The sequence below is a fragment of the Oncorhynchus tshawytscha genome, linkage group LG12 (genome assembly GCF_018296145.1).
Source record: "Oncorhynchus tshawytscha isolate Ot180627B linkage group LG12, Otsh_v2.0, whole genome shotgun sequence".
Taxonomy (NCBI): domain Eukaryota; kingdom Metazoa; phylum Chordata; class Actinopteri; order Salmoniformes; family Salmonidae; genus Oncorhynchus; species Oncorhynchus tshawytscha.
Window position 1 is genome coordinate 19,860,648 of NC_056440.1, and position 26,362 is coordinate 19,887,009.

Genomic DNA, 26,362 nt, shown 5'->3' on the forward strand with positions numbered 1-26,362 from the left:
TCCAACGGCTTCCACTAGATGTCAACAGTCTTTAGAACTTTGAGGCTTCTACTGTGAAGTGGGACCGAATGAGAGACGAATGAGCCAGGTGTCTGGCAGAGTGCCACAGGCTCTGAGGCGCGGTCAAGAAAGAGTTAGCTCTCGTTCCATTGCTTTTCCACAGACATAGGAATTCTCCGGTTGAAACATTATTGAAGATTTATGATAAAAACATCCTAAAAATTGATTCTATACTTAGTTTGACCAGTTTCTACGGGCTGTAACGGAACTTTTTGAACTTTTCGTCCGATGTTCGGCTGGACCTGAACGCGCTTTTGGAATTTTTTACCAAACGCCCTAACAAAAGAAGCTATTTGGACAAATTATGGACATTATCAAACAACAAACATTTGTGGAACTGTGATTCCTGGGAGTGCATTCTGATGATCATCAAAGGTAAGTGAATATTTATAATGCTATTTCTGACTTCTGTTGACTATCTTTTTGGCTGCTTTGTTGTCTGAACGCTGTACTCAGATTATTGCATGGTTTACTTTTTCCGCAAAGTTTTTTTGAAATCTGACACAGCGTTTGCATTAAGAAGTATCTCTAATTCCATGTATAACTTGTATTTTCATCAACATTTATAATGAGTATTTCTGTAAATAGATGTGGCGCTCTGCACAATCACCACATGTTTTAGAACTACTGAATGTAACGCACAAATGTAAAATTAGATTTTATATAAATATGCACCTTATTGAACAAAACATACATGTATTGTGTAAAATGAAGTCCTATGAGTGTCATCTGATGAAGATCAAAGGTTAGTGATTAATTTTCTCTATTTGTGCTTTTTGTGACTCCTCTCTTTGGCTGGAAAAATGGCTGTGTTTTTCTGTGAGTTGGTGCTGACCTAACACAACGTTTGTGATGCTTTCGCTGTAAAGCATTTTTGAAATCAGATACTGTGGCTGGATTAAAGAGAATTTTATCTTTAAAATGGTGCAAAATACTTGTATGCTTGAGGAATTTTAATTCTGAGATTTTTGTTGTTTTGAATTTGGAGCCCTGCACTTTCACTGGCTGTTGGTGAGGTGGGACGCTACCGTCCCACATATCCCAGAGAGGTTAATTAACAAGACATTTGTGGAGTGGTTGAAAAACTAGTTTATGACTCCAACCTAAGTGTATGTAAACTTCCGACTTCAACTGTACATATTACCTCAACTAACCGGTGCCCCCACACATTGTACCAGTACCCCCCTGTATATCTGTATTTAGTCTCGCTATTGTTATTTTACTGCTGCTCCTTAATTACTTGTTACTTTTCTTTCTTATTCTTATCTGTATTTTTTAAAACTGCATTGTTGGTTAGGAGCTCTTAAGTAAGCATTTCACTCTAAAGTTGTACCGGTTGTATTCAGCACATGTGACTAATAAAATGTGATATCCAAGGTGTGCGTTTTGCAACCTGTGGACCAGCGAGGGTGAAATCCTGGCTGTTCCTCTTACCTTCACACAGGTCGTCTCCTTCCGACATGAGTTCATCATCAGAGCAGATGTTCAGCACGTTCACCAGCATCTCTGTCACTGTTGGGAAGGGACAGGCGGCAGCACCACAGCTCAGGTTAGCACCACCACCAAAACACTCTTTGCTGCATCTTTTTGGGTGCAGACCTATTACACTAGAATGTGCCAATGCTCCTTTCTGGCATTCTACTCCGCATTCTTAACTCTGAAACACTGAGTTTGGACGGGGACCACATGCATACCTTTCTCTCCAACAAATGGCAGAGACCACGTGAAGACGTCCATAAAGTTGGGCAGCCAGTAGGGGTGGGGGGAGCAGTTGAACTGCCGAATGTTCATCACATTGTTCTCGTACTTTAATACAGCAGCTGGAAGTAGGAGCAAGAACAAAAATAATGATACACTTAGCCATTCTGACATACAGAAAATGTAGCACTGGCAAAAGTAGCACTTGTAACACATTGGCAAATTGTCATATTTTGGAGACAGAATAGGCCAGACAGAAGAAGGGAACGCCAATCCCAGCTAGTAAACATAACAGCTATATAAGACTGTGCATAAAACACACACACACTGTCTTGATATAAGGAGTACACAAACCTTTGTTGTTGTACACATCTAGGTAATTTGGTGCTGAGAAGATTGTAATTAATGAAGGAAAGCCTGTAGTCTGGCTTTTTCTGTACATCCGATACCTGGGATGAGACAATTATTTTAGTTTGACAGCACAATAGTGAAGAGACAAAAATAAATAGCTATTTTTGGTAACGTTAAGTGATCAAAAAAAGTTTAAAAACTTACCCTGCATCCTGTGCTTCGTGTGCTCTTATTACCGACAACAAGTTATTATTTATCAAAAAGTCACATACAGCCGGGTAACTGCAAGGCAAGACAGAGAGAAAAAAAACTATTAGAACAGCCAGTGGAATTAAATCTGGACCTCAGAGTCAGTCTGGCAACGTGACAGATTCTTTGAGTAAAACCATTAGAAGCGTTCTCTAGCAGTTCTTTACTTTTGAAAATACATTTTGTGTATTTCCCTCTGGCCTGGGAGGTAGGCAGGGTTTAATTAACTAGTGAGGCCAAAGTAGAGCAGAGGCAAGGCAGTGGTATTTATGAGCTCTGATAGTTGATCCAGCAGTCAAGAGAACAGGAGTTCACAGCTACAGCCAGCAAGGAGATGTGGTGTGAGTCTTAAATGGCACCCTATTCCTTATATAGTGCACTACTTTTGACCAGGGCCCTATAGGGAATAGGGTGCCATTAGAGACAGATCTCAATGTGGCTGCTGGGCTGGCTTTTACTGGGGTTTATACACAATATATTATTGTGGGGTATGCATGGTGTCCGAGCTGTGTGCTAGTAGTTTAAACAGACAGCTCAGTACATTCAGTTTGTCAACACTTCTTACAAAAACAAGTAGCGATGAAGTCAATCTCCTCCACTTTGAGCCATGAGAGATTGACATAGATATTATTAATGTTAGCTCTCTGAACATTTAAGGGTCAGCAGTGCTGCCCTGTTCTGAGCCAAATTTAATTTTCAGAAGTCCCTCTATGGCACCTGACCACGTCCAGGTGCGACAAAACTAGGGCCTGTAGGACCTGCCTTGTTGATAGTGTTGTTAAAAAAAGTCAAATCAAATCAAATTTTATTTGTCACATACACATGGTTAGCAGATGTTAATGCGAGTGTAGCGAAATGCTTGTGCTTCTAGTTCCGACAATGCAGTAATAACGAGCAAGTAATCTAACTAACAATTCAAAAAAAAAAAAACTACTGTCATACACAGTGTAAGGGGATAAAGAATATGTACATAAGGATATATGAATGAGTGATGGTACAGAGCAGCATAGGCAAGATACAGTAGATGATATCGAGTACAGTATATACATATGAGATAAGTATGTAAACCAAGTGGCATAGTTAAAGTGGCTAGTGATACATGTATTACATAAGGATGCAGTCGATGATATAGAGTACAGTATCAACGTATGCATATGAGATGAACAATGTAGGGTAAGTAACATTATATAAGGTAGCATTGTTTAAAGTGGCTAGTGATATATTTACATCATTTCCCATCGATTCCCATGATTAAAGTGGCTGGAGTAGAGTCAGTGTCATTGACAGTGTGTTGGCAGTAGCCACTCAATGTTAGTGGTGGCTGTTTAACAGTCTGATGGCCTTGAGATAGAAGCTGTTTTTCAGTCTCTCGGTCCCAGCTTTGATGCACCTGTACTGACCTCGCCTTCTGGATGGCAGCGGGGTGAACAGGCAGTGGCTCGGGTGGTTGATGTCCTTGATGATCTTTATGGCCTTCCTGTAGCATCGGGTGGTGTAGGTGTCCTGGAGGGCAGGTAGTTTGCCCCCGGTGATGCGTTGTGCAGACCTCACTACCCTCTGGAGAGCCTTACGGTTGAGGGCGGTGCAGTTGCCATACCAGGCGGTGATACAGCCCGCCAGGATGCTCTCGATTGTGCATCTGTAGAAGTTTGTGAGTGCTTTTGGTGACAAGCCGAATTTCTTCAGCCTCCTGAGGTTGAAGAGGCGCTGCTGCGCCTTCCTCACGATGCTGTCTGTGTGAGTGGACCAATTCAGTTTGTCTGTGATGTGTATGCCGAGGAACTTAAAACTTGCTACCCTCTCCACTACTGTTCCATCGATGTGGATGGGGGGTGTTCCCTCTGCTGTTTCCTGAAGTCCACAATCATCTCCTTAGTTTTGTTGACGTTGAGTGTGAGGTTATTTTCCTGACACCACACTCCGAGGGCCCTCACCTCCTCCCTGTAGGCCGTCTCGTCGTTGTTGGTAATCAAGCCTACCACTGTTGTGTCGTCCGCAAACTTGATGATTGAGTTGGAGGCGTGCATGGCCACGCAGTCGTGGGTGAACAGGGAGTACAGGAGAGGGCTCAGAACGCACCCTTGTGGGGCCCCAGTGTTGAGGATCAGCGGGGAGGAGATGTTGTTGCCTACCCTCACCACCTGGGGGCGGCCCGTCAGGAAGTCCAGTACCCAGTTGCACAGGGCGGGGTCGAGACCCAGGGTCTCGAGCTTGATGACGAGCTTGGAGGGTACTATGGTGTTGAATGCCGAGCTGTAGTCGATGAACAGCATTCTCACATAGGTATTCCTCTTGTCCAGATGGGTTAGGGCAGTGTGCAGTGTGGTTGAGATTGCATCGTCTGTGGACCTATTTGGGCGGTAAGGAAATTGGAGTGGGTCAAGGGTGTCAGGTAGGGTGGAGGTGATATGGTCCTTGACTAGTCTCTCAAAGCACTTCATGATGACGGATGTGAGTGCTACGGGGCGGTAGTCGTTTAGCTCAGTTACCTTAGCTTTCTTGGTCAGAGCAGCACTTGTGGACAGACTTCTCCCAATCTTAGCTACTGTTGTATTAACATGTTTTTGACCATGACATTTTACAATCCAGGGTTACTCCAAGCAGTTTAGTCACCCCAATCTGCTCAATTTCCACATTATTTAATATAAAATTTAGAGATTAGTGAATGATTTGTCCCAAATACAATGCTTAATATTTTTTGTTATATTTAGGACTAACTTTTTCTTGCCACCCATTCTGAAACTAATTGCAGCTCTTTGTTAAGTGTTGCAGTGATTTCACTCACTGTAGTAGCTGATGTGTATAGTTTTGAGTCAGCCGCATACAGACACTGGCTTTACTCAAGCATGTCATTAGTAAAGCTTGAAAAAAGGGGCCTAGATAGCTGCCCTGGGGAATTCCTGATTCTACCTGGATTATGTTTGAGAGGCTTCCATTAAAGAACACCCTCTGTGTTCTGTTAGACAGGTAACTCTTTATCCACAATATAGCAGGGGGTGTAAAGCCATAACACATATGCATTTACAGGAGGAGATTATGATCGATAATGTCAAAAGCCTTACTGAAGTCAGGCAAAACAGCTCCCACAATATTTTTTATCAATTTCTGACAGCCAATCAGTCATTTGTGTAAGTGCCATGCTTGTTGAATGTCCTTCCCTATAAGCATGCTGAAAGTCTCAATTCATTTTACAATAAATTAGCATTGTATCTGGTCAAATTATTTTTTTCTTAAAGTTTATTAAGGGTTGGTAACAGGCTGATTGGTCAGCTATTCGAACCAGTCAAGGGGGCTTTACTATTCTTGGGTAGTATAATTACTTTTGCTTCCCTCCAGGCCTGAGGGAACACACTTTCTAGTATGCTTAAATTGAAGATATGGCAAATAGGGGTGGCAATACCGTCCACTATTATCCTCAGTCATTTTTAATCTACGTTGTCAGACGCCGGTGGGTTGTCATTGTTGATAGACAATTTTCTCACCTCTTCCACACTCACTTTACAGAATTTAAAATTAAACCTTTATTTAACTAGGCAAGTCAGTTAAAAACAAATTCTTATTTACAATGACAGACGACACTGGGCCAATTGTGCACTGCCCTATGGGACTCCCAATCATGGCCAGTTGTGATACAGCCTGGAATTTAACCATTTCAAATCAGTTATACTTGGATGTGTAGTGTCAGCATTTGTTGTATCATGTAGACCTATCCCTGGATACTCAGAGGATATGGACACTATTCAAGTGGCAAACAGTATCATTTGATTTCATTGGCCAGTATTATTGAATACAATATTTTTTTTAAACATCTGAAATTGGACACATATTGTGCTGAACTAGTACCGTACCTGAAAAAGTAGGAGCAGCCTCGCACTGAGTTGTGGTTGAAGTGTTCTGCTGTCTTTTCACTGCCGTAGTCCTCTCCTGGGTCAGCCCAGATCAGGTCACACATAGGGCCGAAAGCTGGAGGCTCCTTAAACCTGTCTAACTGTGGAGCGTGTGCATATGCACACACACACACACACACACACACACACACACACACACACACACACACACACACACACACACACACACACACACACACGTGATCGATCACTGATTAAAATCAACCAAATGTATCCACACTTGGTTTTGTAGGCAAACGTGGACTCAAACACCACTTTCTCATCAGGTGCCAGGTGAACTTACTTTCCTAATGTCATCTAGGCAGTTGATTTCTGGGGAGAGACCGCCGTGTACACACAGGAACTGTTGGTTGAGAAGAGCAGCTAGGGGCAGGCAGTCAAAGGCCTCCATGCAGGCATCATACACGCGCTCAGAGTACTTAATCTTACCTAAATATGGAACAGGTGAGACAACTTCACAATTGCTTTCAGAGAGAAACTACTAGCGCTAGTTAAACACTTGATGAGACAGTACCACATTCAATTGTCACAGAGGTCAAACTAACCGTGTCTACATGCCAAAATAACTTAGTAGGAAGTAGAATCAATTCGCTACAGCCTAGTATTTCAGAGGGTTTCGTTGTTTTGTTTGTCAGCCTTTAGTAGCAACAGCATACATGTAGTGGCGGCACATACTTCACACTGGCCATTTGGGACTAGTAACCTACATATGTTCAACCACTATCTTAACAGTTACTGGCTACACCGCAGCAGATGTGTCTTCCTGGATAATTGCTTAAGCTTCTTTACTTCAGATGCTGGTGAACTTTCAGTGTAACTTGTCTTGCACAACACTTACCACAGGTCAGATTAACTGACTGTTGAGGAAGTGAAGTCCATATAAGGCGAGAGAACGGCAGTGTTTCTTATTAGGCCAGTAAATTAGGAGCAGTTAGTTCGGCCTAACAACAAATCTCCCTTCCGCTCTCATTAACTAGTCCAAAAAATACCTTAAATTGCTTAGTGCTGGACAGGGGCCAATATCATTGAGAGTCCAAGGAAAGCAAGATAATCAGTGAGTACCATGATTGAGAGTGAGAAGCATTCAAACTATTCTAAAGTAGCGAAGGGAGAGAGAACCACACCGCACTCCATTTGACCTTCAGGGTTTGAAATCAGTTTATATGGAACTCATATTTCCTGGTTAAAATGTTCAGAGGCCTGTCTAGGCACACATAAGGGAATTCATCAGTCTTGCACTAGCCTTACACTAACCCAAAGGCTGAATGACAAACCAGAACAAGTCTTTTAAATACTAGGGCCTTGGCTATAGCCCATCTAATTGAATCTACTGTTAAAGATTTTGGCGATCAAGTGAAAGCCATTCATCTGCCCAAGTAGGACTGGGCAAAATATTGAATGAATTAGAATGCATGTTTTTGTGCGATATTTCAAAACACCTATCGCAAGAATCAAAGTGTGTTATTTTTTTATTTTTTGAGCGTTTGTCCGCTTGTTCTCATGCTGTATTTTTGGTCTCGTCTCCTTCGCTCTTCTGAGTCTTCTCATTTACACCAGAGATTTGTATAGAATGACAAGATGCAAATCTCAGTTTTAGCAAGAGTGAAACCTCTCGCTTCGCCACTTACTCTACGGTTTACACACACATCAAGAGCCCCCTCCCCCTGCCTCGCACAGCAACAAAGTTGAGAGATTCCATCTTCCTCTTTGACAAGCGGTTTCAACTTGCTATTTGCGTCGGAGGTTTGGTCCAACAGAGTCAGTCATATGGACACCAAAACACATTAAACATTATTTTACTGTAAGAGAGATATTAAAAAGGCTATCGTTAGAAAAGTTGTCTCAACTACTCAAATTGTGCGTAGAGCAGACACTACTAAAACAAGAGTATCAATGCATATTGATTCTGGAAAATTAATGCTCAGTTTGTCGTGTGCCCTACTGGGGTACCACGTACCGCTAGCAGTATTTTAGGCAAAGACTGGCATGCTACCGGTCTAGTTTGTGTTTTATAAAATGTGCAATAAGCATAAAACACAGGTATATAAGGAATTACCAACTTGTTCTCATTCTGAGAAATAAGTTAAGCCACTTGATTTCAACATCTGAACAAAGTGGATAGTCTAACATGCTTTTCAACCAGTTGGAGACAGAAGGGTGTGTTCGTAAACAATTCAACCTTGTTAGCTAGCAAATAGATCCAAGTTGGCTAAACTTGAAATACAAAGATTAGCTGGCTAATCACTATCACGTCGGCTTGAGAGATTGTTGATGAGGCCTGAGTTCATTTTCTACAGCCTAATGCCTGCTTCAAGAAGTGAGTCATTATTAGTGAATGTGCATTATGCATGGTTCTACTTAAATTTGCATTTTTCACAGAGATACTTGAAAGCCAGATGAGTGATTGCAGATAAAAAATAAAAAAAAGTTTAATGGTTCAACTACTTTGAGAAAATTAAATTATTAGTGGGTCATATGGTTGTGGAAGGCTTATTTAGCTTAGGTAAAACTTCACAAGCCTTGAATTAACTTGATGATTGCCGACTGTTTGAAACGCAGTGTAATTGACCTTTAATTGTACAACACTTAAAAAACAACAACAATTGAGATAAATTGTGAAAAATCAGCCATAAGTTTGAAAACAAAATCTAGATATAATTTTCAGGCCATATTGCCTAGCTCTATGCCGAAGGATCCCATAGCTAAACTGTTGTCAGTCACATGAGCTTCTGGCTGACTTCCGGAGAGGAGCGCTAATAACCAACTGCTCAAAATCTGGTTGACTCAACGTTGCTTCAGTTTAAATTTGTCCACGTATTGTGACTTGGAATCTACATTGAAAAAACATTACATTTGAAAAAAGTCAAACTTGTTGAAATTTCAACCACAGGATTATACCATGGTAACCAAATTTCAACATTGACAAACGTTGTATAAAAAGTTGAAGTTGTACCTTTAAAAACAAGATCTTCAAGGTTATATCTCCAATCAGAAAAAAAAAATACTATAGGATAGGCAGCAACTCCTACTGGAGAATTGATCTATAGCTACCCTTTGGTCTACCTGCTTAGCTATAGTATTTGTCAGACTATTACCAATGTGCTATCGTGAGAATGATTGTTGAGAGATCACCACTTAAAAAAAAAAATAGATTCACAGTTGTTACAAATGTCATTCCAATGGGTAAGTTTAACAGAGCAAATTAAAATGTGACCATAAATTTCACTCACATAACATAAATTATCACATTTCGGACTATATAGCATTTGCAAAGTCATCAACGGCTATTATTTCAATTGACTCAGAATTCAACTAAAAATAGACAATACAATAGGCCCAGGGTATTACGCACGGGATGATTTTAAATGGAAGGATATTGAATTGTGTTTGGTTGTCAACCAAATAACATTTGAAGGAGATGCATCTTCTGCTTGGATAGTTCCATCTGTGCCACTGACTTAAGTCTGGCTTTAATTTCAGTTGGTCTATAAAATTAATAATTGATGTGTTGGAGTCACATCTCTATCTCAACCAAAAATCTATGTTCAATAATAGGACTAAATCACATTAAGAACTTTATTTAAAGTGCATTTAAAAAGTTTGATTTAGTACCATTTTTTTAATGTAGATGTTTGGTTAAGATGAATCCAACATATCAATTGTTAATTTGTAGGCAAACTTTAATTAAAGCCAGACTAAGTCAGCGGCACAGATGGAACTATTCATGTAGAAGATAAATCAACTTCAAAATGCTTATATTTGGTTGTGTTTAGGCATGGGCGGCTCTCGCACACACTACCAGTCAAAAGTTGACACCTACACATTCAAGGGTTTTTCTTTATTTTTTGACATTGTAGAATAATAGTAATAGAAGATATCAAACCTATGAAATAACACATGGAATCATTTAGTAACCAAAAAAAGTGGTAAATCAAAATATATTTTATATTTGAGATTCTTCAAAGTATCCACCCTTTGCCTTGATGACAGCTTTGCACACTCTTGACATTCTCTCAACCAGCTTCACGAGGTAGTCACCTGGAATACATTTCGATTAACAGGTGTGCCTTGTTAAGTTCATTTGTGGAATTTAATTCCTTCTTAATGCATTTGAGCCAATCAGTTGTGCTGTGACAAGGTAGGGGTGGTATACAGAAAATAGCTATTTGGTAAAAGACGAAGTCCATATTATGGCAAGACCAGCTCAAATAAGCAAAGATAAATGACAGTCCATCATTACTTTAAGACATGGTCAGTCAATGCAGAAAATGGCAAGAACTTTGAAAGTTTCTTCAAATGCAGTCACAAAAACCATCAAGCTCTATGATGAAACTGGCTCTCATGAGGACCACCACCACAGGAAAGGAAGATCCAGAGTTACCTATGCTGCAGAGGATAGGTTCATTAAAGTTGACAGCCTCAGAAATTGCAGCCCAAATAAATGCTTCAGAGTTCAAGTAACAGACATCTCAACATAAACTGTTCAGAGGAGACTGTGAATCAGGCCTTCATGGTCGAATAACTGCAAAGAAACCACTACTAAAGGACACCAATAAGAGACTTGCTTGGGCCAAGAAACACGAGCAATGGTCATTAGACCGATGGAAATTTGTCCTTTGGTCTGGAGTCCAAATGGGAGATTTTTGGTTCCAACAGCCATGTCTTTGTGAGATGCAGAGTAGGTGAACGGATGATCTCTGTATGTGTTGTTCCCACCATGAAGCATAGAAGATGTGGTGTGATGGTGCTTTGCTGGTGATACTGTGGGATTTATTTAGAATTCAAGGCACACTTAACCAGCATATGGTTTGGGCTTAGTGGGACTATCATTTATTTTTCAACAGGACCTCCAGGCTGTGTAATGACTATTTGACCAAGGAAGAGAGTGATTGAGTGCTGCATCAGATGACCTGGCCTCCACAATCACCCAACCTCAACCCAATTGAGATGGTTTGGGATGAGTTGGACCGCAGAGTGAAGGAAAAGCAACCAAAAAGTGCTCAGCATATGTGGGAACTCCTTCAATGTTGGAAAAGCATTCCAGGTGAAGCTGTTTGTGAGACTGCCAAGCGTGTGCAAAGCTGTCAAGGCAAAGGGTGGCTATTTGAAGAATCTCAAATATAGAAAACATTTAGATTTGTTTAACACTTTGTAGTGTGTTATGATTCCATGTGTGTTATTTCATAGTTTTGATGACTTAACTATTATTCTACTACGTAGAAAAGAGTAAAAATAAAGAAAAACCCTTGAATGAGTAGATGTCTCCAAACGTTTGATTGGTACTCTTTCGAGCTGGATTGCTGGTCTTTGCAATTACATTATCTTCGTTTGTGCTTGTTTAGCATATTTAGCCAGCAGCCTCCATGGAAATTCGCTAATTTTGTTAGCATTCTGGTAATAGACACCCAATGGGCTTTTAATGCTTTTCTTGGTGCCCCCTTCTGTATTAAACTAATAATACCGTAAATCCAACGTGAGAGAAGGCTGGTATGACGATATGAAAATCTGGATACAGCCCAACCCTAGTTGCATTGACAACCAAACAATTCAATATCATTTTTGAAGTACAATAAATTGCCTACAATGGGCCAAAAAAGTATTTAGTCAGCCACCAATTGTGCAAGTTCTCCCACTTAAAAATATGAGAGGCCTGTAATTTTCATCATAGGTACACTTCAACTATAACAGACAAAACGAGAAAAAAATCCAGAAAATTACAACGTAGGATTTTTAATGAATTTATTTGCAAATTATGGTGGAAAATAAGTATTTGGTCAATAACAAAAGTTTCTCAATACTTTGTTATATACCCTTTGTTGGCAATGACAGAGGTCAAACGTTTTCTGTAAGTCTTCACAAGGTTTTCACACACTGTTGCTGGTATTTTGGCCCATTCCGCCATGCAGATCTCCTCTAGAGCAGTGATGTTTTGGGACTGTTGCTGGGCAACATGGACTTTCAACTCCCTCCAAAGAATTTCTATGGGGTTGAGATCTGGAGACTGGCTAGGCCACTCCAGGACCTTGAAATGCTTCTTAGGAAGCCACTCCTTCGTTGCCCGGGCGGTGTGTTTGGGATCATTGTCATACTGAAAGACCCAGTCACGTTTCATCTTTAATGCCCTTGCTGATGGTAGGTTTTGTTTCTTTGGTCCCAGCTCTCTGCAGGTCATTCACTAGGTCCCCCCGTGTGGTTCTGGGATTTTTGCTCACCGTTCTTGTCATCATTTTGACCCCACAGGGTGAGATCTTGTGTGGAGCCCCAGATTGAGGGAGATTATCAGTGGTCTTGTATGTCTTCCATTTCCTAATAATTGCTCCCACAGTTGATTTCTTCAAACCAAGCTGCTTACCTATTGCAGATTCAGTCTTCCCAGCCTGGTGCAGGTCTACAATTTTGTTTCTGGTGTCCTTTGACAACTCTTTGGTCTTGGCCATAGTGGAGTTTGGAGTTTGACTGTTTGAGGTTGTGGACAGGTGTCTTTTATACTGATAACAAGTTCAAACAGGTGCCATTAATACAGGTAACGAGTGGAGGACAGAGGAGCCTCTTAAAGAAGAAGTTACAGATCTGTGAGAGCCAGAAATCTTGCTTGTTTGTAGGTGACCAAATACTTATTTTCCACCATAATTTGCAAATAAATTCATTAAAAATCCTACAATGTGATTTTCTGGATTTTTTCTTTCTCATTTTGTCTGTCATAGTTGAAGTGTACCTATGATGAAAATTACAGGCCTCATCTTTTTAAGTGGGAGAACTTGCACAATTGGTGGCTGAGTAAATACTTTTTTGCCCCACTGTATTAAGTACACTTGCGCCATGTACTTTTAATGTAATGTTAACTGCAATCAAGGTAATTTGGTTCTGCTATTCGATGAATCACAGTGATAACATATTAATCTTTTGTATAAATAAATAAAATATCTGACAGTGTATTCTAATTTCCTGTGCTTTTAAATAGTTGAAAGTGCAATGCAGTGTTGCATAGGGGTGACAACTAAACCAAAAAACAGACATTGGAATTTGGTTGTGCTGTTAGATGGTTGCAAAACAAATTGCGATAACACATCGGAAATTCAACACACTTTTGGCTGTCTTTTTGAGTGGGTGAATATAGGTTCTCATTGATCAATGTCAACCTAATATTACCCAATTATCCACTTGAAATTATGTGGTGTGCCCAGTGGGATGGTTCAGGGTGGATCACAGTGTTGCCATAGCAACCAGACCAGGCTTTAGAAACAAAAACAATGGGACTGAGTTTGGGAAACCATGCCCTATTCCACTATAGCTAATATGATGCAATTTGGGACGCACACCGTCTTAGACCGGTCACCCATCGCTTCTCAAAATGTCTGAGAAACACACACTCACGTGGCGTTACAAGTCATATTTTTCAGAGGATCAGATCTCACAACACCTGGAGAAATGTTTAACGACCCAGGAAGCATATTACTAGACATTTTCAGACCCTTTGTTTTACTTTCATCCTGAAGAGAAGGGCAACAAGGATCAGTCATGTAAACTGCCTCTGCCTGCCTGGCATGCTTCGGAGTGCTTTCATTATGAACAAATTAGACAAGAATCTTTATTTCCAATGGGTGTTTGCCAATTAAATGCTATTTGCCAATGTTGTGGCAGTCTTTCCTGTCCTGTTTGCCAAAGTGGGGTTTGTTTCTTTGCAGATACTTGCATACTATTGCCTCACACCTGTGCTGCCACTTGAATGCAATGCCACACACACACATACCACCTCTATAAACACATTGTGGGTGTGTCAGCTCTGTGTTTAACTGTCTTAATAACAACATGGCTGGCTGCTCTTCATGCCTCTGCAGCTCACTTTCTGTCTGTACCTTGAATAGGAGAAATGGTCTCTATGCATGAAGACATCTGAATGATGAGACGTTACATCTGATGACTGACTGACAGACACCAGGATCAGGAAGCCTATCACTGAACGGTTGCCAAGCTCATCAGCCACAAATACAACTGCACTAAGAGCAGCAATAGGCATCAAAGCTAGGGGGAAGAAGGTCCCCTTTAAGCATGTACTTTAGGCGCCATCTGTTTGCAGAGCAGAGCCAGGTCTGCTACTCTAGGTTGGATAGGTCCTTTGATCCCTAAGTAGTACCCTGCAGTGTTACATCACATTAGGCTTGTCCTCATTGGTGTGACCTGCCGTGCTGCAGTGACAGTACTTACATTCCTGTTTGAAGGTGAAGTACTCTGTGAGGTGCCGGCACTCGTGGTTCCCTCGCAGGAGGAAGAGTGTGGTCGGGTGATTGATCTTGAGTGACCAGAGGTACAGCACACACTGCGGAGGGAAGGAAAGACAGAGAGAGAGAGGGGGACAAGGCATGTAATTCAATAACACAAAGCCCGCATAGATCTTGAATGCCCTAAATTAATTACAAATCACTATACAGTGGGGTTGGGTGGTATCCATGCAGTCATACCGTTTCTGTACCATACCGGGGGTATGGTATACGGTATTACCAAACGGGGCACTATTTCTTTGAATGGCAAAACAATTTAGGCAACAGGGATCTTGATCCAGGAGGGGTTTGAATGTCTCCGATATAACCAAGAAGTTAGCAAACCAAATACATAGCTGGAGCCCTGAGCTAGATATAATTTATTTGACATCTTAAATTTCTATATAGCTATAATTGACATAACGCAGCCCCCACAGCAATATTATTAAGTTTAGTAGATAAACCATATGGTTAAAAGAAAATAGAATTAATTAAAAAAGCATTAATAAAACAATGCAATTATTTTTAATTAACTCTACAACGCTTCCAACTTTGTACTTTTTTCACAACTGCCACCAGTTTGGCATCAAAACAATTACAAGACATATTGACATAGCTAGTAAAATACACAAGTGCGTAAGGGGTCGCGTTACACTTCAGAAATCTCCATTTTCAAAAAGCAGACCTCACATGCATTTTACATTGAAAATCAAGTGTTTACTTGCGTCAACAGAGTGATCAGGGGCGTGTAACTATAGTTCTCCTTCACAGGAAATACATTAGTGCAACATATACGGCAGAAAATCTATTCGGTTTCATCAGATGACAGCAGAAGCAGAACGCTATTTGGCTGGCAGCTACACAAGTAAATGAACTTACAATGAAAAAGCAAGGTCTTTTTTTTGATGCAAAAATGATGTTTCTAAAGTTGATCATAGAAAGAATGTAGCCAGCTACATTTCCAAACGTTACACGTGTAATGGAAGCTCAAAATGAATCTGATACCGAACAGAAATGGCAATAAGGAGCATTTTATATCCGCATTTTCAAAACACAGTAAGATATTTATGGGTTATTTTTTCCCCTGTGTTATAAACACAGAATTCTGCATTAACGCAACACCTGGTGTAAAATATAAAGGGTATTTCATGTTGAAACACTCCTATTAAACACCAATGGTATTCACTAAGTTGATGGGTTATTATTCAGAATAATATTTTACAGATTTTTTTATTATATTGTAAAATCTTGTTTTATATATTTAACATGTGATAAGGCCACACAAAGGGCCAGAGATAGACACCTGTGATAATCTGAAGTACCCAAAAAGGCCACTAGATGATGTAAATTCCATGAATTCCTTGAAAGTTACCAAACTCTGGTAGTTTACTGGTAAACCTTGAAAGTAACTTCCCTTTGCAATCCTAGTTAAAACATATGATCCAGCCAAATAAGATGCAGCCAAAGCCAGCTCTTCAACTAACCAGATGGCCTGTGTCTACAATACACAGAGAAGAAAAACAGCACATTGAAACTGACCTCCTCCAAAATGCAACAGACCATTTTTCTCGCTCTCCGTTTAGGGCACTCATTGGGGGAGAAAAACCACTCACCAGATTCAATCAAAATTAATTTATCCCCAGACACTCTTTGATGCTGGACCCAAAGAGTCTAGTACGCATTTAATGTGCGATAACAATATGAAAAGCTGGCAGCATTTACAATCCAAATGAGACTGCTTCCCCTTCCACCCCCAGACAACAGACAGACAAGGTAGCAGCACTCAGTCTCCACTTGGCTTGCCACTTTCAGTCTCTCTCTCAGCCCCCAGTCCTCCTCTTCAGAATAAACATACAGCCAGGAACACAACCAGAGCCCTACATTAAGTCCTGAGAACAGCGTGCCGAGGTAACCAAGGCCAGCAGGTGTGCATTCATATGATACACCAATAACAGACAATGGAAGCGAGAGGTGTGGGGAGGGAGCATTACGCTACCCTTGAATCCTAATTTCTAGGACGGACAAAGTGTTATGGAGCTGAGATGGTAACCTGAGTGTCAGTCTTTGTGCCATCATGCCAAACATGGCTTGACAATGAAAGCAAAGAGTTGGCAAGAGCACAAACCAATCTGGGACCAGGCTAGGGGGCTGGCTGACCATGGGGAGAGGTTCAGGCCAGGGAGGGTGCCAGCGTGAAGAGGGGAGCAGTAGTTGGTGAAAGGACCTCTAGTGTGAGTGGATGGTGGAGGCTGAAGGGACCAGGCGTTTAAATGAGAAGAACGCTCCTCCTGTGTTCTCTCTCTCTCTTGCTCCCTCTTTCAGCCAGACTGCCTGTTGGAGCCTTGAGCTGAGCTGAGCGGGGGAGGCAGACAAAGGCAGCAGAACAGCACATTGTGTGTCAGACATGAGTGGCTGCTACCTCCCTCGCCTCAACAGTCGACACACACTTCACCTCAGCTAGACGTGTGCTGCCTGGGGGGAGGGGGGGGTCCATAGGTGAGAGCACTTTCCTGTATCAAAGAGGAAGAAATGAGACGTAGAGGCAAAGAATAAAATGGATTGCTCACACATGCTCAATTTAGACCCCCGAGCAAATCGCCAGCCTGAAATGGTAATGCTACCTACTTTCTGTGAGAGGATAAAGTCAATCTTTCCGTTACCAAGGTAACTGCATTGAGATCCCCTTTCCTTGTATAGCCTATCCTCCTTTGTGTGAGATTCCAGAGTGGCTCTGTGTGCTTGGCCATCATAGGGAACTGGAATACACAGGTTTCTGAGCCCAGCTCCGTTGAATCAAAAATCAATCTGGTGTACAGAGGCATTGGCTGGGGGATGTGGGGGATAGGGCCTAAGTGCCTGGCTGCTTCCATTCAGAGTTCCAGTGGATGGAGATTAATTCAGTGGGGTAGATAGATCTCACATTGTACGTCCAAATGGCACCCTATTTTTATTTATTTACCTTTATTTAACTAGGCAGGTCCATTAAGAACAAAATCTTATTTACAATGACGGCCTACACCGGCCAAACTCAGACGACACTGGGACAATTGTGCGCCGCCCTATGGGACTCCCAATCACGGCCCGGTTGTGATACAGCCTGGATTCGAACCAGGTTGTCTGTAGTGACACCTCTAGCACTGAGATGCAGTCTTAGACCACTGCGCCACTTTCCCCATGTAGTGCACAAATATTGACCAGAGCCCTATGAACCCTGGTCAAAAGTAGTGCACTACATTAGGAAATAACGTAACATTTTGGACGGTACCACCTATACATTAATTGAGCTGTGCGTCGGTCCCCTTTCGTCCACCTTTGGCCTTCGACCAATGGTAGATGCCATTACTGGCCTAGTTAACACACTGGTTTAATCTATGCAGTACAGCAAATACAGCTTCTCTGCACCAGTCCTTCTAGGAGAGCAAGGCATTGACAGTACCCTCCTCCTTACCCCTACACTAAGGCACAGTTGGTTATCATTACGAACCTATATATGATGTGTAACAGAGAGCACATGGAGTCATTTCATTAGTATTTATTTAACCAGTCCATTGAGTAACCCTTGCCACTGGTTTCCAGGTTGTAAAGTGAGAATCAAGTGAACAATAAACACTGCTTGCTTGACTACACACTAGCTAAGTGTTTCTGACATTTTGGAAGTGGAATGAGCCTTGATTTGTACAAGCACATCCCTCCATGGTGCTTCCAGAGGTGTCACCTGCCTGGGTTATGAGGGGGAAGACAACATTTCAGGCAGAATAGTTCAATGCCCCAGGAGTCACCTGTCCAGAAAGCTCCCTCAGTGTTTGACTCTACCTGTCATTCCCTATTCTCTTTCACCGACACCTTTTCATCTATGACATTTCACCCACCGCCTCCCATCAAAAGACCTCCACAGCCACAGACGGAGCTGATCAATGCTTGGCCCAGTTAGCCAACCAGGCCCTATGGCCCTGTTGGCTCTTCCATTTAACCCCCTCACAGCCCTAGTTCAAAACCCAGCCAGCCCAGCCCTGTAGCCTGTGGACCAATCCACTCTGCTGTGTGGATCCAGGTTTCCACTCTGTCTGGTACCAATTTAGGGCTAAAATCATCCACACGCTGCTCTTCTCATTATTGGCTGTAAAATTCATTATTTAAATGCTCTCCATCTACTCAAAAGTGAAAATGCTTCCATCCACTTTACATGACACTGGCTCCTAGACTGAAATGTTCACTTCCCACTCACATTTCAAACTAAATCATGCAGTAACCATGATGACCATTCAGAAAGCACAGGAAAGCAGCAGACAGAGAACCCATTTGAGATGTCCATGATGACGACAATGACTGTTAAAGAAATCTCTCTCTCGGCTGTGTTTAAGGCAATATGGTCTGAAGAGGGCTTGGCAGGGCCATCTCTGTGTGTCTAGCAGACATTATACAGAGACAGATGGCTGAGTGAGAGGCTGGCATGAAGGCAGCAAAGGGCCTTAGACTTAGCTAGCATGAGACAGCCAGTCTCCTCGCACAGAAAAACAGACACATAATCATACCTACTTGGATGAAAACAACTTAGGCTACACCATAGAAATAGAATCCAGGCTGTTTGTGGTCTACACACATTCACCCAGATTAATCTAGCTGAAGTAGGGGACACTGACCCAAGTCACATGCTCTGCCTTGTGGGGAGCCACAGACTTATGACCATAAACTGAGATGGCAGCTAAAATTAAGGTTTTGACTATGTGATGTAACAAAAGACTTAGCGCTCTTGGCTCTGAGCAACTTCAGACATGACATAATGCTTAGTGAGAGCAGAGCGGGTGTCCGTCCCTCCCTGGGCCTGAGAGAGAGAGCATCTCGTGCATTACGCTCATCTCAATATCTGCCATACTGCTCTTGGCAACATTTCACTGAGTCAACCTTTTAATTAAACATGGCACACCAGTCCAGCAGGGCCAGACAACCATTACAATGTTAAATGCCTCCGCCGCACTGCTTGCCTTCAAACTCAAGACAGGGAATTTCCTCCTGCTGCAGGATTTAAAATGGGGCCAATCGCTTTTGCCCTCTCATGTTGAGTGGTCTCTAATACTCACCAGGCAGTCGCCAACCCTGATCCCCCAATGACTCCTAGCTATTTATTCACTCTTCCCCCTCCAAACAAATGTAGATTCTCCTTTTTCATTGGTAGACTTAAGGATAGGGGGAATTGGGGCAGTAGGGTAAACTCACTTCGATACTGAAGTAGCCTCGGTCTACGTAGTCTCCGAGGAAGAGATAGCGTGTGTTGCTGGGCAAGCCACCAACTTCAAACAGCTTCATTAGGTCAAAGAACTGTCCGTGGACATCTCCACACACTGAGGACAAACAAACAACACTGTTAGGGAAGGAAACAAAATAGGTTATTATCCTCTAATACAGGAGAGGCATGGTCCTATATGACAATAGTTTGACAGTAATTTGAGAGAGTAGCCTCATTCAGTGAAGAAGTATTCTATTCATGTAAAAATGTGAATTACAGGGAATAAATGTAGGTCTATATTAAATCAATATGTTTTCCTCCATTATTTCTCTGTAATACAAAAACATATTGAATAACCCTGAAGGGAGTCAGAAGAAAAAGCCTCTAATAGAAAGATGAAAGTGTAATTCAGAGTCCGGCGTGTGACAGGTACATGGCTCTGAGACCACCATCCGAGGGGGTACCACAGGTCAAACGTGCACCTCCACAATTCCCAACCAACGCTGCTCCACATACTCTTCATCTGGATGTGTTAACACTTGGAGAAATTTCCTGAGCCGTGCTGAGAATTTGAAAGGTATGAAGGTTAACGGTCCAATACTCTAACCTAGAACACTGCTGTGTGTACACGTTTTGGACTCTGATATGTGCTGAAGCTGGATCAGGACGGTAAGGACAGCTGTGTCAAACAGAGTTCAGAACTCTGGCCAGTAAAATGAGTCTACTCCACTCAAATACACCTTCTTTCAACAGATGCATTAAACAGTGATGTGGCACCATGGCATACTGCCCAGCCCAGTGCTGTGTTTACTCTGGGCCTAGTTGGGCACTATACTCACTCACTCACTGACTGAGAGAGAGAGAGAGAGAGGTGCATACATCATCCTCACTCAGCATGTCTAGGCCAGAGGAAGTAGTCTAGCCTGGTGGAACTAACCTGATCCCTGTGTTCTCACCATTCTATTTCACTTGATACGTGCAGTAAAACAGAATGGTAAATGGAGGAATCAGACTGGTTCCACCAGGCTACGAGAAGGAACTAATATGTGTACTATTCAATCCATAAGACCTGGGGTTTAAAACTAACTTCCTAAACCCGGATGTTGTTTTAGACAAATTCCAAAAGGTCAGGCATCACAAGCTAAACACAACTAGACCTAATGACAGGCTAAATGTGACAATTTGCATAAGATCTGTTTGAAGTAGAGTTAGTGGAGGCCGGGTGACTGATAGCCATAGGAGCAGCAGGTAAGTTCCTCCTCAGATAAAGGGAGGGAATGTACTCAACTATCTTCTTGCGTAAAACATTGAACGTGTGCTTCAAGTCAATAGCCAGGCACATACAGTGTACAAAACATTAGGAACTTCCCATGCTCTTTCCATGACAGACTGACCAGGTGAATCCAGATGAAATCCATGATTCCTTATTGATGTCACCTGTTAAATCGACTTCACTCAGTGTAGATGAAGGGGAGGAGACAGGTTAAAAATATATTTTTAAGCCTTGAGACATGGATGGGGCATGTGTGCAATTCAGGTCGCGTCTACACTTGACAGTTGCATCCGACTTCTGTTGTATTTAGGGACAGAATACGAAGACTGCATTGAAAAGACAGGTGTAGAAGCACAAAAGTCACTCGGTGGTCAGATTGTGTTCAGATCTGCATGACCATTTGAGGTGGTCAGGGAGGCATTGTGTAGGGGCCTCCCGAGTGGCGAGGTCGTCTAAGGCACTGCATCGCTGTGCTACTAAAGATTCTGGTTCAAATCCAGGCTCTGTTGCATCCGGCCGCAACCGAGAGAGCCATGGGGCGGCGCACAATTGGCCCAGCGTCATCCGGGTTAGGGGAGGGTTTGGCCGGCAGGGATGTGCTTGTCCCATTTGCACTCTAGTGGGTGCAAATGCACGCCGACATGGTCGCCAGGTGTACGGTGTTTCCGCCGACACATTGGTGGGGCTGGCATCTGGGTTAAGCAGGCATTGTGTCAAGAAGCATTGCGGCTTGGCTGGGTTGTGTGTTTGAGGACACACGGCTCTAAACCTTCGCCTCCAGTGATGAGACAAGACTAACTACCAATTGGATAGCATGAAATTGGGGAGAAAAAGTGGTAAAAGTACAAATAAATAAAAGGAGGCATTGTGTGCGGATTTCTCCTCAGTCTGGACACAATAAGGCTACCGAAAGCGCATAGTGAGTGATGTCGTCAGCACTCCTCCACAGGACTCCAGAAAACTTGTATTTTGGGACCGGGAGGCACCTTTTCATTATAACATTGGAGGAAATACATTCCAAGTGTGTGAGGAATGTGTTTGCTGGCCTCAAATGCTAGCCAGCTAGCTAAAATTTAGAAAAAAAAATAGAGTTATGCTAACCCGTTTTCAATCCCTTTAGCGTTGATTGCTAGGTAGCTACAGAGGTTAGCTACTGCCATCAGTTGTGGTGGTTTCATATTTTGCCTATTCCACTGTTTGTAGAATGCATATTGCACGGGAAAAGGGAATCCAGATACAATGTGGACACGTTAGACACATTTAAATGTAGGTGTAGATGCATTACACGTTTGGAATTCCATGATCAGAATTCTAAAGCTGCATGAACAGTGAAGTCAAGACACGCCTCGGAGGATGAATGGGCAAGACAAAAGATTTAAGTGCCTTTGAACGGTGTATGGTAGTAGGTGCCAGATGCAAAGGTTTGAGTGTGCCAAGAACTGCAAAGCTGCTGAGTTTCACACGCAACAGTTTCCCCATGTGTATCAAAAACAGTCCACCCCCTAAAGGACATCCAGCCAACTTGACAACTGTGGGAAGCATTGGAGTCAACATGGGCCAGCATCCTTGTTGAACTCTTGACACCTTGTAGCCCATGCCCCAATGAATTGAGGCTGTTCTGAGGGAAAAAGGGGGTGACACTCAATATTAGGAAGGTGTTCCTAATGTTTTGTACACTCAGTGTACAGTAGCAACAAAAAAGGTGACAAAGTTCCTTCTCTCCAACCTAATGTGCGTCTGTTTATATCGGAGGAGTTGTGCAGTGGAAACATTTCTGTCTCAAACGGATCAATAAAGTATTCTACTTCTCTTACCTGTGATGGGTGCCTCTACCTCCAGCATGCATTTCTCCTGTCGCAGAATGTTGGCTCCGTCGTTGATGATCCGGAGGGCCACTTCCTCTTCCAGCCGACCCTCCTTCACCAGGTGGGTTCGGAGGGTCTCTGGGTTGGGCTTGCCATCCTCAAACAGCTCCTTCATAGACAGACGCTGCTGTGGAGGGTATGGCACAGCTGGACAGGGGAACAGTGGGCGAAACAGGTATTATGGATGAGTACCAAAAGGAAGCCTATTACTATTTAGTGCACTACTTTTGACCAGGGCTTTGGTTATAAGTAGTGTACTACATAGGCTAAAGAATTCCATTTGGGATGGGACCCTGGTCAAAAGTAGTGCACTATAGGGAATAGTGTGCCATATGGGATGCATCCTAGATCCACTTGCATTTAGATTCAATATTTAAATGAGTGCAGCAATCTACAATGCATTATGACCACCATTAGTGTACTACAGATTGTATGTGGTTTGCCAGCACAAATGAACGATCTAGGCTTTAAGTTAGCCTAGAGAAATAGAACGAGAACCCAGATTAGGTAATGAAACAATATTAAGCCATCCAGTAATAATTTGAAACAAACTGAACAAAGTGTTTCCCCATCTGCCTCCAGTGTCCACCCAGTCATTAATATACTAGTGAAGCGGACGGCAGTATCCCTGGTAGGCTAGTCAATCACTGTATCAAATGTCATTCCCACTGAGGTGTTATCAGGAGCGGTAGACATTTAGAGAGAGATGAAGTTATGGTCACAAGAGGACTCTTGTAGAGGCTATGCTATAATAATGCAGCCATGCAAGGTCTCAGACGCCGAGCACCAATCCATCCCGGCTCACCTCACATGAACCGCCTAGCCTGGTCACTAATCTGTTCCACAGTCTCACAATCCCTTCCAGAGTGCAAAAGGTTTCCATAGCATAAGAAACTTGATGATGTTTTAGCTACTGGACTATTGTCAAATGAAAAAAATAAAATGTTCCTCTTTTTGTTCAGAAACTAGGCTAAATTGTGTAGCAAGTAGCTATGCAGGCAAGCAATTATAAAAATATGACAATTGTTGTAGGTTATAATATAGACTTGGTGTGGAATGGATGGGTTGGCAGTTGGATTACATGGGGCAACAACCTCCAATCGTTAAACAGGAAAGGACTGTTCCAATGCAAATCAGCAGACAGACCGATAAGATGAGGCATTTACCATCTGAATAATGAGGCAGGCCATATCCAGTTTGGCAGGTAAGGCCTAGCCTTCCCTCTGTCCTGGTTTGAAAGATTAGGTCAATTGACCTATAACCTTTCACAGAGCCACACAGTAAGTGTCTTCTACTACAAGAACACTGGTCTTTGTTTTCTAAAGAAGCCCAGCAATGACAAACTAATCAAACTGTCATTAAAAACCATCCATATCGTGGTCACTTCAGTTCACAGGTGTCAAACTCATTCCACGGTGGGCCAAGAGTCTGCGGGTTTTCGCTCCTCCCTTGTACTTGATCGATGAATATAAGGCACTACTTAGTAAAGAACATCCCTCATCTGGTTGTCTAGATCTTAATTGAAACCCAAAACCCCCAGACAATAGGACCTCCTTGGAAAGAGTTTGATACCTGAGAAGAGGGTACTCAGTCTCCACATGGCTCTGCTTATTACACTGTATAGAACATCAAGGATGATCATGAAAGCGACATACACCAAAGGCTGGAATATGAGTGAGCTCGAATTAGCTTTTGTGTGGGTGTGTTTAATCAGCGCGATGGCACCTGACTCTGCAGAGGAACAGAGGTAGCCTAATGCATTATAACCGACTATCATTCATCTCAGGTTATCAGGAGGTTGACGCTGATCTGGAGAGATGAGTGGGGAGGTTGACTTGTGCAATTTTCTGTCTGAGACAAACATGTCATGCTGAAACAAATGTTCATGCTTCTTTTCCTCACTAGCATCATTGACATCATTGAGTAGGGATGTTAACGTTAACAGTTAATCGGTTAGCTGCCGGAAATACATTTGACAGGTCATGCTTATCCGTCTAAAGGTCCATTTGCATAATTTAGTGAAATTAAATTGACACGTGCATTTTTAGGTAGCCACTATGTATCTTATTTAAATAACATGCGCACAGCATATAAAGTGTTTGAGGAGCGGAATATTACTTATCGGACAGCGCAAAAGCTGCAGCTCCTGGAGTGAAGTGGTCTTATAAGCCAAATCATTGTGCAACAATTCTAAATGCAATCGCGAGTTTATGGCCAAGATTAAAAAGAGGATTCTAGCTTTCTATGACATTTTTTATTTCTCTACAACTAATTGAAAGGTGTCCTCCATTAGAGTGCATAGGCAAAATGGTAGGACTATAAGTGTGTCAGCACCTTGTAATCTAAACTGGAGGCAGTATGCATTTTGAAAACATATAGCCTCTTTAATTGTTTGAAACCTGAATGTTTTAGTTCATATTATAAGGCATGTCTTACCTTGCTTCAAAGTAGCCTAGCCAAAATCCAAACATAAAAAACAACCTTAATATAGAGCCCTGGAGGGAATTATTAAAGACAAAGTATTCGGTTGCAATTGTAATATTGAATAGGCTACCAAGGGTGGCCAACCATCCTCCAGGAGAGCCTTAAAGGGGCAGTGTTGTATTTAGGGACAGGCTTGAATATGAAAGACAATAGGCAGAGTGCATTCTACATTCTTTTCTGATTCTCTATGGTAAAAAATATAAAGTGGTTCCCCCCTTTCTTTATTACCTTAAACTAGTTAAAAAAGGTTAAATAAATAAATCTAGGCAAAAAAAAATACAATAAATAAAACAAATGTTCCTTGCATCATACAATCAGTGTTGCAAAAGGTCTGAATTTGGGAAATTTGACTTAATCATCAAAAAAGTTAGCTTATTTTTTATTTAACCTTTATTTAACTAGGCAAGTCAGTTAAGAACAAATTCTTATTTACAACGACGGCCTAGGAACAGTGGATTAACTGCCCTGTTCAGGGGCAGAACGACAGATTTTTACCTTGTCAGCTCTGGGGATTCGATCTAGCAAGCTTTTGGTTACTGACCCAACGCTCTAACCACTAGGCTACTTGCTGCCGCAAAAGTGAACCTTTTTAATCGGATACTCAAGGCAATTCTAGCTCTTGTGGCATATTTTAGTTAAAATATCCCCAATTCAATAGAATTGCAACCCTCTGCATGCACAGTGCACTTCCATCACATGTGCAGATGATTCTCAAGATCTTGCACACTAATGAGATGCAATTGAGCCCACACTACTACAGTCTGAGCCAAGGACTACATGCTTTCTGGTAAGTGGATTACAATACTGGGTGGGATGAATATATTTTATGACATACACCATTTTTTGTAATTAACTAGTAAACGGTAGCCTACAGAAAAGTGTTTTTAAATCAGTTCTAACTTGTTAACCATTTCCGCTAGTTAGTGTTTGCTACCATATGGGTTTAAACTTGCTTGAGCCTGCTAACTGAGGAGTGTTAATTCACCTGTTTC

General features: G+C 42.1%; 1 protein-coding gene across 5 annotated transcripts in view; it reads right to left on the reverse strand.

Moving 5' to 3' along the window:
• LOC112262665 (serine/threonine-protein phosphatase 2B catalytic subunit gamma isoform-like) overlaps positions 1-26,362 on the reverse strand; it is a 46,827-nt gene that overhangs the window by 13,514 nt on the left and 6,951 nt on the right. For all 5 annotated transcript variants that reach the window (XM_024438341.2, XM_024438340.2, XM_024438338.2 and 2 more), the window contains exons 2-10: positions 22,836-23,033; positions 19,739-19,863; positions 14,472-14,583; positions 6,550-6,695; positions 6,207-6,346; positions 2,314-2,391; positions 2,113-2,207; positions 1,755-1,880; positions 1,495-1,572 (exon numbers count right to left, since the gene is read on the reverse strand). In XM_024438341.2, the coding sequence (XP_024294109.1) occupies positions 1,495-1,572; positions 1,755-1,880; positions 2,113-2,207; positions 2,314-2,391; positions 6,207-6,346; positions 6,550-6,695; positions 14,472-14,583; positions 19,739-19,863; positions 22,836-23,033 (1,098 nt within the window). The remainder of the gene's footprint in view (positions 1-1,494; positions 1,573-1,754; positions 1,881-2,112; positions 2,208-2,313; positions 2,392-6,206; positions 6,347-6,549; positions 6,696-14,471; positions 14,584-19,738; positions 19,864-22,835; positions 23,034-26,362) is intronic.